The sequence below is a fragment of the Coturnix japonica genome, chromosome 15 (assembly GCF_001577835.2).
Source record: "Coturnix japonica isolate 7356 chromosome 15, Coturnix japonica 2.1, whole genome shotgun sequence".
In the NCBI taxonomy this organism is placed as follows: domain Eukaryota; kingdom Metazoa; phylum Chordata; class Aves; order Galliformes; family Phasianidae; genus Coturnix; species Coturnix japonica.
The window spans coordinates 7,179,151-7,195,226 of NC_029530.1; the positions used below are offsets into that span (position 1 = coordinate 7,179,151).

At 38.1% G+C, this 16,076-nt stretch overlaps 1 protein-coding gene across 5 annotated transcripts in view; it reads left to right on the forward strand.

The window, feature by feature from the left end:
• CABIN1 (calcineurin binding protein 1) overlaps positions 1–16,076 on the forward strand; it is an 87,553-nt gene that overhangs the window by 12,460 nt on the left and 59,017 nt on the right. For 3 of the 5 annotated variants that reach the window (XM_015878092.2, XM_015878089.2, XM_015878088.2), the window contains exons 21-27: positions 2,388–2,549; positions 3,760–3,966; positions 4,313–4,458; positions 5,051–5,312; positions 6,779–7,039; positions 7,658–7,809; positions 8,305–8,483. In XM_015878092.2, the coding sequence (XP_015733578.1) occupies positions 2,388–2,549; positions 3,760–3,966; positions 4,313–4,458; positions 5,051–5,312; positions 6,779–7,039; positions 7,658–7,809; positions 8,305–8,483 (1,369 nt within the window). The remainder of the gene's footprint in view (positions 1–2,387; positions 2,550–3,759; positions 3,967–4,312; positions 4,459–5,050; positions 5,313–6,778; positions 7,040–7,657; positions 7,810–8,304; positions 8,484–16,076) is intronic. The other 2 variants (XM_015878090.2, XM_015878091.2) reach the window with 1 other exon arrangement.

The window sequence follows — 16,076 nt, forward strand, 5'->3', positions numbered from 1 at the left end:
GTTGATCCCTCACAGCCTGTTTGGTGTTACCTGCATTTGGTCCTGCAGCTGTGATGTTTGTGACTGTTCTGCTGTTGCTTAATTTGGGTATTTTGATTATACCTGCAGACTGAAACAGGTAGCACTTCTATTGTTTTTGTGCTATGAGCTAAATATAACTTCAGCTTATATTTACAGAGCTGATCTATTAAACAAAGATGATAATGAAGAACTACTTAAGTCCTTCTCCCTCTGTTTCAATGCTGTTCTTTGCTCTGTTGTTCAGTTGAGTGTGTTATAAAATCTGGTATGTTCCAGCAGTGCCCAGTGTGTGTCTGGGCAGAAACATTATTAGGTGAAAGGAGTTGCCCACTCTGTTGACCTTTCCAAGATAATTCCTTGAGAAATTCCCCATGGTTGAAGTAGAACATTTCTAACTGTATTGCTATTTCTTTTTTCCCTTGGCTTAGAAATTGAATTGCAGTCAGCTTTTTGCTGCCCAGAGTAGTGACAGCCTGGGTTACCCTGGCTGTTGGCAGAATCCAAATAATACAATACTGTAGTGTTCAGTGGGCAGTGCTCTATAGGGATATTTCAGTGGCACTTTCAAGATTCAACTTGACTTCGTTGAGGCTTATTACCTTCAGCCATGAGAAAATTGTGATTAGTTCTGCATAGAGCCACTTGGGAATCTCTTCATTTCCCTTCTTGGCACTCCCTGGAGCTTATTAACTGCAGCTCAGTGCCAGACTCCATCTGCCTCTGTGTCTGAGCAGCGTGGCCAGGCCAGTAATTTAGACAGCTGGGAAGGGTGGTGTGGGGAGCCTGAGGGGTTCTGCAGAGTTGGCTCTCCCTAGTAGGGCTGGAGCTAATGAACAGTGTTGGAGCAGAGGCTGGTTCAGTGTGGAGCTATTAGCTTATCTCTGCAGCCTTCTCTGCTCAGTCTTCCTGGTATTAGGAACGTAATACTGTTACACCTGAGTTGCCTGTGTATGGATCTGCCTTTGGGTCCATTGGGCTTGTTAGCTCAGGCACTGTGCTTCATGAAAATAGATAACCTATTTCCAGACTTAGATTTGCCTTAAGTGCTGTGCAGCTGCAGTGCTCCAAAGTGCTGAATCTAAATTGAACCGTGTACCTGTATCCACAGCCTGGTCCATCTGATGGCATTCCCTGTGAGCCTGGACAAACTACACCAAAGTACAAGTACATTGAATGAGATCATCATTTTTCAGTCTTAGAGCTGCCCTCTTTTTAAACTAAAATAGGAAATAGCATTAATTAGCATTGATATTCAGCATTCAGAAACAAGAGGGTTTTGGAAAGGTAAAGAGAGGGAAAAACGAAGTGAGCAAATTATTTGAAGAGAGCAGCAGCTTCAAGAATGCTAAATAAAAATGTGTTTCATAGACTGATAGTCATCTTCTGTATATGTTGAAAAACATTTTATTACATGTAAGTGAAGAAGATATACAATAAAATATATTAATACGCAGTTAATTCCTCTGTTACTAAAAATTATTCTGGGGTGCTGCTAAAAGCCAAATAAGAATGCAGGAGGTTGTTTTGAACACTTATCAAGCGAGATTCTTGTTATGGGTATTAGATGTGATTTTGCTTGCAGCAGTAGGAACATCATGCTTTTGTTGCACTGTCCTGTGGGCTTTGCATCTTCCTTTCAACCTGCTTATCTGCGCTTTCTTAGAATTCAGAATCTGCTTACAAATCCTTACAGGGAAAGTAGTGGAAATAAGGAGACTGCTGTGACTTGAGGGTGATTGCTGATGCTCAAAATCTCAGTGGAGTGCCTTGTAAGAATTATCCTTGTTCTAATGCAGTACTCTTATTTCTCAGGGTTTTGGCTCAAAAAAACCCCAAACCCAACCATACAAAACAAACCTCTTCCAGAAGTACTGTAGAAGTGGTAAGATCTTTTCTAGGAACTGCAAATGGATGAACATCTTATGTTTTCAATTTTTGACTGCAAAATTTCGTGCAGATGACACTGATGTCTGTGCATTGGAACCTTCTTCTTGTGGTAGCCTGGCTTATTCACAGCATTGACCAACTGTAGTGTTCATATTCGCCAGAACAACTTGATGCGTAGTGGGAAAACAAACAATCTTAATTAAGTAAAAAACATTCAGTTATAGTTGATTTTCTTCACTGAAAATAGAGTTCAGGAATTAATATAGAAAATAGTTAAAGCACTTTCTTGCAGTTACAGTGCCATTTACTTTACTTATGTGCAACTAGCTTGTAGAAATATGGGGAATATTTGATTTGTGGTTTGGCAGAAGTTGATAATTTCTAACTCTGTTTTCATTACATAACTCCAGACAACTGGGTAACTTAATACCAACTTCATATCTCAGATAACGTTTTCATTGATATTTGTGATGTTGTAGGTGCAGGTACTAGAAAAAGAACTTGCAGCATCTACTTCTGAAGATACTCACCCATACAAAGAAGAACTGGAAACAGCTTTGGAGCAGTGTTTTTATTGCTTATATGGTTTTCCTAGCAAAAAAAGCAAAGCAAGGTACCTAGAAGAACATTCAGTACAGCAGGTAAGTTATGTATTGCTTAATAGCAGTGAAACTTTCTGTGATGCTGGAAGATACAGCCTTGTCTGGTGTTAAAGTATACCGAAAGATTTTTTATATCTGATTTTATATATGTGTATAAATTTATTATCATTTTTACATTCCCCTCATGAAACTTTTGTGGTTTGCATATTGTAGAAAATAAACTTTTCTTTACAAAACAAAGTGGAAGGCTCTTTGAATACAAAGAGTCATGTTTGAAATGAAACGTTAGTGTAGTCTCACAGTAATTTGCTGTTTTGAAAGTACTGTCAAACTGACTTTTATTGAGCCACGACTTTCCTGTTTTCAACAGAGAAGGAGAAGTTTGGTGTTCAGAAGTGTAGAGAGGAAAATGTCAGCTAATAAGAAGAAAAAACATTAGCAGACAACCTTGCAGTTTATGAAAAGTGGTACTGTTAAAAATACAACTTCTTTTGTGAAATCCATGATGGGGAATATCTGTTAGCTGTTTATCAGAAATACGTTAGATTCAGTTGAATTTGAGAGAAGAAAAACTACTGAGTGCCACATGGAAAGGCTTATAGTCTTAAAGAAGGGACAGAAAAATTGAGATATCAGTCCTCCACCTGAAACACTGATTTTTTTTTGCTTATAAACTTCCAAATGAATTTACAGTTACCAAATGTGAGCATAAAATTAGAAATACAAATTACATTTTCACATCTCTGTTGGAAAACATTCTCATTGAAGTTGTTAAAAAGAAGATGGAGCTTTTAGTAGTACAGCTTCATGTACAAAAGCAACATTTACTGTAAGGAGTAAGTTGAACAATAAAAGGAAAAAACTTGGTCTAACAGGAGAGGACTGTATTAATAAAAATAATAGTTTGTCTAAGCAAGTAGAGTGACTTTATTTTTCAGTGGCATGCACTAAGTTGCAAATGAATGTTAGTCCTTTAATTGGTGAAGCAGTGTGCTGTATTTGTGAGCACCAGTTATTAGTAGTGATTTGATTGTTGAGAGGTTCAATCATAGAATGGTTTAGGTTGGAGGGAACCTTCAAGATACCTAGTTCGAAACCCCTGCCACGGTGGGGGTCATAATTTGATTCCTTTTAGAGTAACAATTACTGTTTGATAACTGGAAAAGTCAAATAAAATCAGTTTTAGTAGACACTTTGGTTTTTTGGAATTTGAGATAATTTCTCCCTTCTCATCTGTGTGCCTTTTCAGGTGGATCTCACGTGGGAAGATGCCTTGTTTATGTTTGAATATTTTAAGCCTAAAACTCTTCCAGAATTTGATAGTTACAAAACCAGTACTGTTTCTGCTGACTTGGCCAACCTTTTAAAGAAGACTGCTACAATTGTTCCTCGAACAGACAAACCTATGCTGAGCCTAGATACTGTTTCTGCCTATATCGAAGGAACATGCAGCAAGGTATAATGAGTTGCTATTAAAAAAAGATGAAATTACTGTGGTGTTGATTTTTCAGATAGTTAAGGGAATCATTTGTTAAATAATACTGGATTTCCTTAGATGATTGTGTTTAAATGAAATAAGAATGACACCAAAGCTTTTGGTCTTGAAATTTAATATTGGTTAAATAGAGTCAGTGTGAGATGTTCTTAGTGCTCTGGAAATCTGTGGAATATTTTCACCGTTTTCACATTCAATACCTTCATGTTCTGTGTTGGAAAGAGTACTTTCACTGTAAGGAAGAAGCAAGAGTTCAGCTCATCTAATATATACGTTTTATTAATCTTTACCATTAACTTATCTCCAGGTGCCATCTCTCCCAGATGGTGCAGACTATTCTCCACCAGTGGTGACTGAGTTGTATTACCTTCTGGCAGACTACCACTTCAAGAATAAAGAACAGTCCAAGGCCATCAAATTTTACATGCATGACATTTGCATTTGCCCAAACAGGTTGGTATTGTTGAATCCTACTTCATGATACTCATTCATTTCATTTATTTCACTATTAGGAAAGCGTGGAAAAGAAACTTTGTTTTTGTTTCAGGCAAACAACGCTGCACTCTGATCTCTTTTAATTACTATGCTTTAAGGATGGTGATGTTTAAACTAAATCTGTTTCTTAGTAGTATCAAAGTTACTGAAATACCACTGAGATTAAGCAATGCCATGTTAAAAATTGATTAAATTCTAGGGCTTGCCTATTGGATGTTAGCTGTCGTTTCAGTTCTCATTGTAGACCAATGTAAATGACAAAAATTCTAGTTTAAATTACTTAAGACAGTTTTGACAGTTGTCAGTAATACAATAAGTGAAAGACTGGTTACTGAATGTTTACTTCAGAAAGCAATCTTTATTATCTAAATTTCTCTATATGAATTTGTTCTTTGTGATATTTATGTTGGAAAATAGTTGTGATGATAAAAGCTGTTCACAGTTCAGTTCAACTCCTCAAAATGTTTTAATGGCTGTTGGCTGTTACATCTTTGCCATTCAATGCAGTGTGTGTGGGGGAGGTTGTTAAGTTCTTTTCTTGCTTGCCTAGGTTTGATTCATGGGCGGGCATGGCTCTGGCTCGAGCAAGTCGTATTCAGGACAAGTTGAACTCTAATGAACTGAAAAGTGATGGTCCAATTTGGAAGCACTCTACTCCTGTCTTGAATTGCTTCAAGCGAGCCCTTGAGATTGACAGCTCTAATCTCTCCTTGTGGATAGAATATGGCACTATTTCTTATGCCCTACATTCTTTTGCATCTAGACAGCTTAAGCAGTGGAAATCAGAACTCCCTCCTGAAGTTGTGCAGCAGGTGAGACTTAACTTAAAGTAGTGGGGATTTCTAAATCTTTTGAATGGTCTTTCCTGGCACAGTAAGTTAAACATTCACATGCTGTATGCTACCTATTAGACTGTATGTTTAGTTAATAACATTGGAAATTCCGATTTTTTCATTCATAAAAGCAGTCGGCATTAAGCACTGTTTGAAGAGTTTGGGGTTACTGTTAGTCTGTTGTTGTTGTTGTTTTGTTTCTCTTTCTCTGTAAAATTATTTTGAGCCCAGTCTTCAAATTGTCATTAAAAGATTACACAGCCTTTGGGAAAGGTGAGTTATGTTTACCTTACCTTTCTGTGTCATGTTGTGTTTCCAGGAAAAGGTGAAACATAGTGAAAAGATCAGGAGTTACTCTGCACTGATACCTCATCTCTGGTGTCTAAAGCCATCTGTTTTCTATGCTTTGGGGCTATTTACTTGCACGAAATATCAAAATAGGGAGCATGATACATTTTCACAGACAAAGTTGTTATTAATTCATTAGCAGGGAGTTCAGTGCTGAGCCAAAGTGAGCAATTGTGAGATACTCTTTCTGACCTTGATGGAGTTGCAAAGAGAAATGGTTTGTCTGTCTTTTTGGGCTAGTAAGCCAAATTACTGACTTAATTATTCTGACTCACAAATACTATATAGTATGTGGGAGCAAAGCAAAAAAGAAGCATTCCTTCTGAGTGGCTGTTGTGTTACGAAACTTACTAGTGGTTGAACTGCAGAGAGTGGCACTGGATCATGCTTTTTTACCAGGACAGTGTATTTACTGCAGAGTTGATGGGTCTTGCATCTGAGCTGCATGTGCAACTGTATTAATGTTGCACTCCCTGTAGCTGCTTATATATGGCATTTGACCCTCTGTACAAAAAGTCCACGTAAGCACATATTCTAAACGGGTGCAAGTGTTGTGGTTGGTTTTTTTTCCCCAATAATTATGTGTGCAAACAATACAGTTTTCTTTATAAGTGCTATTTGTTAATAACATCACGAGAGTTTCAAAACTACTCAGAAAATTAAATTATTATGCTTTATGCCTTTGTTCTATTAAAGATTTGCTCTTACTGTCTTGTGGCCTCTTGGCTAAAAGGAGCTTGCTAGAGATTTTCAGGGGTAACGCTTAATTTGTTTCACATCATTAGATAAAAATTAGAGTGCAGACCAAACATCTGAAGTTGTGAATTAAAGCAGAATGCTTATTTAGCACTACTTGAATTAAAAAGTGCCATTTTTTTACAGAAGCTCTATTATATTAAAAGATACGTTTGAACAATATTATCTTCCTTTCAGAAATATGTATTTTTCAGGATTGTGTTTCTCATACGCAAAAGGTTGAAAACGCTTTAAAGGATGTTCCTCATCTTTGCACTTTTAGGAGCAGGAGTGTATTTTAGTGTTTTTTCATTGTAGCCGCAGTGAACTGATGTACTTCTCAATGCTTCATTCCATCTCAGATGGAAGAACGCCGAGACAGCATGTTGGAAACAGCCAAGCTGTGCTTTACATCAGCATCTCGCTGTGAGGGGGATGGCGATGAAGAGGAGTGGCTTATTCACTATATGCTGGGAAAGATTGCTGAGAAACAGAAACAGCCTCCTGTTGTCTATCTGCTTCATTACAAACAGGCAGGTCATTACCTGCATGAGGAGGCTGCTCGATATCCAAAGAAGATTCACTACCATAACCCACCAGAGCTTGCCATGGAAGCACTGGAGGTAAAAGATGAAAGTAAAATACCGAGACTTAAAAGCAGTGTTCTCTACAAATAATAAAGTACCAGTTATTATTGATTTATATTATGAAGCATACAGATTATAAATGGTGCCCTGCATCTGGCAACGTTTACAAGACTAATTTAGAGAATAAAGTGAAGCCTATTATTCAGGCTGTTCCTGTTTTAAAGACAGCTTATGTGTACAGTGTCACTGTTGGACAGTTTTCATTTTGCTGCAGACAGTGCATTAATCAGGTTTGGTCAAAATCCAAGTGAATGTGTTTCACAGGCTTCTCATATGAGAGCACAAGTTAATGCATGAATTGGAACAGTAGCGATAATGCCTTTCCCTGTGTGTCTGGTAAAAACAGGGCATCTTGGTCATACCCAGCGGTGACTTCAGCCCTGTCTGCTTTCACTGTTGTATTCTGTAGGTTCCGTTTATTAAAATGTTCCAAGTTTTCAGATTCTGTCATTTCCAAGCAAGGGCACGTCCTATTTGGACAAGGTAACATACAAGTTGACCATCATTTACCATCTCCTGCAGTTGCTACTGAGAACAGTCTGTTACGTGCATAGCTATGCATTCTCTGACTAAATGCGATTGGGTGTTTTCTAGGTGTACTTTCGACTTCATGCATCTATTCTGAAACTCGTGGGGAAGCCAGATTCTGGAGTAGATGCAGAGATATTAGTTAGCTTCATGAAAGAAGCTTCTGAGGGACCTTTTGCCAGGGGAGAGGAGAAGAACACCCCAAAAGCTGCAGAAAAGTGAGTGCTAATTGCTCGGAACATCATCTAAAGGCATACTTGTCAACTGCTGAATAATGAATGAAACTGAAGGAAATACAAAGCAAACCAAATGAATAGATCTAACTCTAATATGTGCAGTTTCAGGCACTGTGTATAGTCAAAGGTCTTCTGAGTAATTGGTGCAGTGTAGATGGGAATGGAACAACTTGGATCTTGTGATCTGTTTTGAAACAGCTGTTTTATTTATTTATTTTTAAATCAACAATCAAAATTGCAAAAGCAAACACTTTTATTTGGAAGGTTAAGAGAATTTAGTCTTCATATTTTGTCATCTTAAAAACCAGAAATGTTTTATTGCTGAACGCTGGTGGAGAACATATAATCAAACTCTATTATTTAGAATTGTAGTAAGATTTGATAAATGTATTGGAAATGTCATAACGCAGACTTTTTTCTTTCTCTGTATTTTTTACGATATGTTAATGCAAGTTCTTCTCCTCCCTACTCTCCCAGGGAAAAAGCTTGCATGGTAGATGAAGACTCTCACTCTTCAGCTGGAACAGTGCCAGGCCCTGGGACTTCCCTGCCCTCATCCTCTGGTCCAGGTCTGACATCCCCACCTTACACAGCCACTCCAGTTGACCACGATTACGTCAAATGTAAAAAACCCTGTCAGCAGGCAACGCCGGACGGTACAGTCCCTGTTCTCAATACTGGCAGCGCAGGGAGGTGCTTTAATCATGGGGGGTCTAACCTGAAATGATCAAACTGCTCATTTCAAGGAGGGTGATGGGTCTGTGGTATCACGGGCAATATTGATGCTTGATAAATTCAGTACTTTAAATAGAATCAATGTACAGTCAGAGCTTTAAATACAAAATTCAAAGTTGTCACCTGCCACCATTAACACCTGTCATTTAATCAAAATGGGACAGCTGACAGAAGGAGTGTGCAGCTGCCTGAGTTTTCAGTGGTGTTTTTTTTTTCTTATTTCTGCAGAGCTAAATGTCTGTCTGAGCTTATTAAGAAAGATGTGGATTCAGTCATTAGAAGACTGGATGCTCTTTCAATGCATATGTGAATTGATCAGGTGAAAATATGAACTGTGGCTGAAACAAAACAAATTGCTAAAAAAGCAAAACAAAACAGTGTAAAACAGCGTTATTCTTTTTTGAAGGAGGCAGATGGCAACTATTTTGAATATATTGTGTATCAGCACGAAGTGATTTGCATGACTATCCAGTAGACTTCATCTTTTGATTTTTATCATTTGCAATGACTGGTTAGCAGCTCATCTTTATAAGCTATGAAGTTATATAATTGTCTTAGAACAGCAGAAGGTAGGATGGCATCACAGTGTTACTGAAGATATTGCAACATGTAGAATACAGAAGAAATTAAATTACTGTTTAAGTAATTGAATGTTATGTTGGGCTAGGAACTTTATTTTCACTCTACTCTTCTGGTCATTTGTTTATTCATCCGGATCTTTGAATAGCAGCATTCAAGGAATAAAATATCTGCAGTGTACAGCATAGTGTGGAAGGGCTCTGGAGAGGTCTTCTACTTGATGTGTATTTCTGGAGGGTGGGATGCTTCTTGCTTACACTGGTGTAGTTTTGAAACAAATACATACCTGGAAACTCTGCAAGGTGAATTTATTCCTTTTCCCTGACAGGAGATTTGTGGTGAAACTGACAGAATTTCCTTCATTTCTTTCACTGAATTCAATATAGAAAGAATCATTTTATCCATGCTTACATGTAAATCTGGAGTAATTAATCAGACTCTTGATATCATGTATGGTGTACTGGTCAGACTCTTAAGTCAGCCTCTTGATGTCTTTTTAAAACAGTAAAAACAGAAGGGAGTAAATATTTAGTATACAGTATAGTATATATTAAGTATTTCCTGAACCATGTTCCCTATAAGAAGTGGTTCTGACTAAGAAGACTGCATCTCCTCAGGTGCTGCAGACTTGAAGCGTACCCAGGAGACTGATAAGTTAGATGAATTTTCCCATACTTGTTAGTATGTTATTTGCCCAAAGTGAAGTATTATGACTTTTGGCAAGCTAACTGCCCAGTGGGGGGCAAAGCTGGCTGCTTAGCAAAGTCTGAAGGTGCAAGCTAAGGAACATCTGCACCTGTTAGCGTAGCAGTTCTTAGGGCTGCTTGCTTAGCCTACCTAGCACTTAGCTTTGCTGTTGTCACAGCAGTTCAAAATGTCGGCTACTGGAAGAAGCAGAGTTAAGGAGATCTCTAGGAAGGCAGTGTGCATTTATGACAAGTAGAATTGGGAAGTACTGCATTATTCGTCGTGTTTTGTAAGTTGCTGGCAAAACTAAACTCTGGATACAGCATGTTGGAGGGCTCCAGGAAACTGAAATAATTGCCTTGGGGCTGCTGCAGATGGAAGGAGAGCTAACAGGCTGAGCAGTGCTTGGAAGCCTCCTGCTTTTATATTGTTACATATACTCTGCTTCTCTGCATTCATTTGCATTTTACTTATGTTAAAATACTTACTTTGGAAGTAAAATGCTTTTGACAGCTTACATATAATCACATCACTGAAAAAGAAATGGTGAATGCATTTCCATTGTACTGTTCCTAAAAATAGCAAGAAACTATCCATAATTTGACTACTTTTTAGACTTTAACCATTCTGACAGTAATTGGAACTGCCTATATTGCTGTTCACAGGCTGGATACTTCGGCCTAAAGTCAGCCTATCTATTTATTCTTTCTGAGGCTTCACAATACTCTTATTTACTTTTGCAAGAGTAAATGTCTCTTGTATCAATATTGTTGATCATATGTGACAAACAGAATGAGAGCATTGTACAGATTCTTACCCACAAAGGAACAAGTAAGTACAGCTTGTGAAGTAACTGAACTTTGTTTTCCTCATGGCAGCTCCTAGTAGAGATCCTCCTCAAGGAGACAAGTGTTGTTCAGTTGCAGCTTTTATTTGGTGGCTGACCAGCTGCTGTTATGTGTGCAAAGTAGGCAGCCTCCTTTCTCCTTTCCTGTCTTTCCATTCAGGAACTTCCTTCTTTCTGTTAATCCTGTCTTTTCTGTTGTCACCCCTGCCTGTTGCTGTTCTATAACTCTTGATGAATACATGCGTTTGATATTAAATAATTGAGACTTAGATTTTTATTTTAATTTTCCAAGAGCAAACTGGGGAACAAGAAAAATCAGAAACTCAGTGAGGGCCCAGGCTGTCATTGCTGGGGATATCCCCATGTTTATACAGCTGCATGGCCAGTGTTATATACCAGAACAGGAAAGCTCATAGTTGTTATTGTTATCAGCTGGATTTGTGCAGTCATTAAAAACCAATCACAGTACAGGCTCAGTCAGTTTGTTTTGCTACATTATGGGCTAAACATTAAAAATTAGTTAGGAAAACAATAATCAGAGAAAGTAAGTTTCCAAATGCAGGCTAGAGATTGTTGTGTGGTCTTTTTGCTGTAATTTGCTGTTGTGGTGTTGGTATTCAGTTACAAATTATTACGGTATGCAGAAGATGTATTCAGTACTCATTACTGCTGCCATGTTTAAATGTCTTATTGTTTAAGTCTCTATCCATGTCATGTAGTATGTTGTGTGTAGTTAGATGTAATCATCCTTTTTGTGTTTGTCTTTGCCTGATTGCTTTTGCAACCAATATTGCCCGTGCTGCCTCTAACCTTTTGACAAATCTCTGTTCCCCAGGCATTCTCTTCCTGCTTTTACCTGTCACGGCTTGCTTTAAGTAATTGGCAAATCCTGCATGATAACCTCACTGGGAAAGGCTACTTGCTTCATGCTGTGGGAGAAGCCTCCCTTCGTAGTATGTTGGTCCTGTAATTCTACAAATGTTATGAAGATGCAGTTTCTCGTAAGCGGGGCTTCTCAACATCCCAATGAGACAAAGGTGATCTCTGAGAAACTTCCTGCACGTAGGCTGTCTCTCATGTTAAAGTGAATAAGCTTCAAAGATGAGGTGGATATTTCTGTGCATTAAAAGAACGTCCGCATTGCACTTTGGAAAATTAAAATCTAACTCTTCATAATTCCATCTCTCCCACAGTTTGCAGACCTGAAGCTTTTATTTCAATGCATATCCTATTCTGGTACATGGTACTGGACGTTCATGGGGACTGCATACTGGACTCCATGAATAATGAATCAGATCCAGTTTATTGCAGTATGCTCCATTTTTACTCTTTTCCCAATTGAACCTCTTGCTGATTAGTGCAGCACTGTCAAAGAATTTGACCAAACGAACAGAACACCAATGAGGTTTTGTTGCATTGCATTTGAAAACAGCAGTATAGGACTGCAAGTTACCAAAACACAATCAGTGATTAGTGTAGATGGACAACACATTGACTTTCATCTGATTCATTTTATAAAGCTCCCTTTATATGTTCAGAGGATTTACTGTCCTCAAGAAGTTAACCTGCTTCCATGCAAATCTTTGCAATTCTTTTGCTTTCAGTAATGTGCAAATGGCTTTGCAGAGTTGGATGTTGTCTCCTGTCATGGTAGAAACTGTTTCAAGAATGAGAATGATCTGATTTATCATGTTTCCGACCACAGAGCAATGAAGAAAAATGTTCATACATACATAGAAAGAAGAAGGGGGGGGTTATGGTGTCAGGTGAGCAAGGTAAAGAGGGACGATGTGTAGGTCTACAACCTTAGAAGAATCCTCTTTATTTTTGCATAAGTATGTGTGTATACATATATTTGCAGTCATTTATCCATTTGCTGTGTGGCAGAAATTTTCTTCACTTTAAACTCAGCTTCTATGTGTAGGTCACTCCAAATTAATGCCTCCTGTTGATTTCCGTGGAAATTGTAAGAGATAGAAAGAGTACGATAACACTGTCTGATAGAGCAAATTCTCAACTACACAACATTTTTTTCAACATAGTTACAACTGCATTTTTATCAACGATGAGTAAGAAGAGCCTGTGTGCTGTGCTTGTAAAAATCTGCACCAACCCAAATGACCACTCACTGTCACCACAGCTGAAACACACCACCCACCCCTCACTGTGCTCACATCCACTGCTGGCTCTCCATAAATGTTCACAAGTGTCAATGCGTGTCAGTGGGGGATGGTTTTTCCTCATGGAGGAATTTCATTTCACACCTTTGCTCCATTCACACTTCAGTGTCAGATGCTGGTTCTATCAGAGCATCTCTCTGCTGCCATCTATCACACAGCAACAGAATGGAACGGGGTATTGGTGGGAAGGTTCAACCTCTACTGTTGTGCCACCAATATCCACCTCTGACTGTGTGGGCCAACATCATAAAACAGGAGGCATTACTTTTGGAGCAGACCTCCTACATAGCTTTACAAAAAATCCTTTTTCTGCCACTTGTTCCTGATTTTTGATGAGTAGCTGGATGTTTATGACACTTCCAGATTCCTTCTTGTTACAGCTGAGTATATGTCAGACAGTTTTTAGAAGTTGTCAGTTATACCCTATTGGCTTCTTAAGTTTGTTGCCTTCCCCCTCATGCAGCGCTTTGGGGGTCCTGTCCCTTCCTCTTCTCATTTCAAAGAGGTTTCAAGGAATGGAGAACAGGCAACACAGTTACAAAGCTGCATAGTAATTAATTGGCAAAGATGGAGTACCTTATTTATATTGGCATGGTAAAGCTATACTTCAGATCCCCTGAGAATAAATTATGTCAGTTTGTACCATGAGCTGATTTTATCTAGCTGGCATACTTAGCACTAAGAGCTTTGTCATTAGAAGTGCATGTCTGCCTGTTCAGGTGGCTTACTTTAGCAGTTGCATTAAATTTTACTTAATAATAGCAATAATTATTTAAAAAGTTATGATGTTCTTCTTGAATGTCTGTCTTCCAGCAGCTGGGAATTAGCAGTTACTCCTCATGTCTCACAGATTGATGTTAGACTTGGTAATCTTAAGGGTCTTATCCTGCCTAGGTGGTTCTGTAATACTTTCACTGCAGTGGCCTTTGGCATGTAGGCTGAATAACACTCGTTATTCAGTGAATATCTCTCTTAGCTACAATCAGCTTTTACTGATGAATGTAAATATGCTTTATTATTATTATTCCAGTGCTGCTCTGTGCCATTGCAGCGAGTTCTGCATTATGGACTGTGGCATTGAGGTTATCATAAAAGCTTTTGTTTTGTTTTGTTTTTTAAACTACATAAAAGCCCATCAAGTGTAACCTAACAAACTACGGCTGTTTGTCCAGCTGCGCTGGAAAACCTTCAGCAATTCCTTCTGTATACTATTTTTTAAACTTCAAATAGCAGTTAAACTTGAGATTCAGTCAAAGTATGGAACTTTCTTGCTTCAATTAAAAGCTGCTGCCTCTTCTGCTATACTCAGGGACTATGGAGAGCAATCCTATGCATTTGGCAATACTCCCCTAGTTACACCCTTTAGAGAAAAACTTCCCTGTCATACGTATATTTGAAATATAACATGCTGTATCATCGTCCATCTTCTCATGCAGAGAGGTTAGTGTAATGTCCTAGCAGTGTTATTGGTCTAGCAGTTCTTGATTTACATTCTAATGCTTCATCTGTCACAAACCACACATCAGAACTCACCTCCAAGCTTATGGCAAAATTTGGAAGTTTGCAATTTTCTTTTTTCTTCCCTAATGAGTAATTCAGCCTCTTCACTACAGATGCAGAAACTTCCTTTAAAAACTATCAAGGGAGCTACTGTAAATGTTTTGCTGATGCCAGCTGGGAGTTCAGTGGTACCACAGAATATTATTAAGGCTCTGTAAGTGAGTCACGGAGAGCTTGGCTGACCTCAGAATCATTCTTTTCCAATTCACCCTGATTATATCTCGTCTGTAAAAAATCTGTCATCATTATCCAACCGTAAAGCTTCAAAAATTAAGAAGCAAATACTCTTTCACCATTCTTTTTCAACTTATGGTTTTATTAATGGCAGTTAATTGAAAGGGAAGGTTTTCTTTGTGTTATAGTGAAAAGCTGAGGAATTGAATCAAATGTGGTTTCATTCTGCTGGAATCCTAATAAGGAGAATCTGATCCGCAAGAGGGATTTATATCAATAATGTAAATTTGTAGGTGGCCCACAGCTCTCTTGATCATACACAATTTGGGTGGAAAAGAAGCAATTGTATTAAAAAGTCAGCTCATCTCAAGGGCCTTTGCTTTTTTAAATCTTTTTCTTGATCATATCAAGAAACTTAGGAATAAGAATGTAGTTGAAATACCAAGGCAACGTATATAACATGTCTCTTTGCTAAGCTATCCCTCTACCTTAAGCAGAAATTGGAAATTTGTTTGGAGCTACAAATTTGAAGAGAATTGCCTATAATTTTGTGTTGGATGTGGAATTACACTGGCACAATATTACAGAAAAATGGATCTTTCCTATCTCAATCATGTGAGGTTTTTTCTGATAACCCTTGATGTAGAAGAACTTGGGTTCTATGAGGCAGGTTTTGGACATGAAAATTTTCTCTTGCCTGTTTGTTCTGAGTGTGAATTTTGTTCCCTGCAGTTGTGATCCTGTGCGACTTGTCTTGTGCTCTGTTGTTAGATTAGCAGCTTAGTTCTCACCATAATGTTGTCTGCAACCACAGCACACCATTCAACTCAGTTATTTCTGTCAAGGCAAATTCATTTCTACTCTTCTGTCTATTGCCTTAGTCAAAAGAGAAGTCTAAGAGCTTTCCTGTCTGTCTTAGACTTAGCTCTTTGATGGGTTATTTGCCATGTCACAGCACCTTTCAGAATGTTTGGTGAGCATCATCTAACACCTGCAGGATAGGTGGCATCAGTGATCATTCCTGTAAGTCTTTTTTTCCTCTCTCATGGTAACAAGTTGGGTGCTTTTTTCTCCCTCACAAGTAACTTTTACTATCATTGTTGTTCATTTTTATCAGTAGACTTCTGACTGTGTCAAAGTCTAAATTCTACTGGGTGCTTCTCAAGGAAATGGCACAGTAAAGCTGCAAAATATTTTAGGGTGATACAGCAACTGAAATAGTTTGTTTTCAGCCTAAATGCTTGTCACTGTTAAGCATCATTTCTTTTGAGTAAAATTCCAGGATTATATTCTAGGGTGAAATTTGATGGGGCAGGGAGCTCCCTATTACATTAATGTTAAATAATACCTAGTGAAAGAACATTGGGATTTTGATTTCTTAACACAAAAAGGTGAGATGAAAATGATAAGTTGAAGTAGACAAGTTAAAAGAAAATAAATACTTTCAGACAACAGAATTGGTGGTTGTTAAGGATCCTGTATTGTAT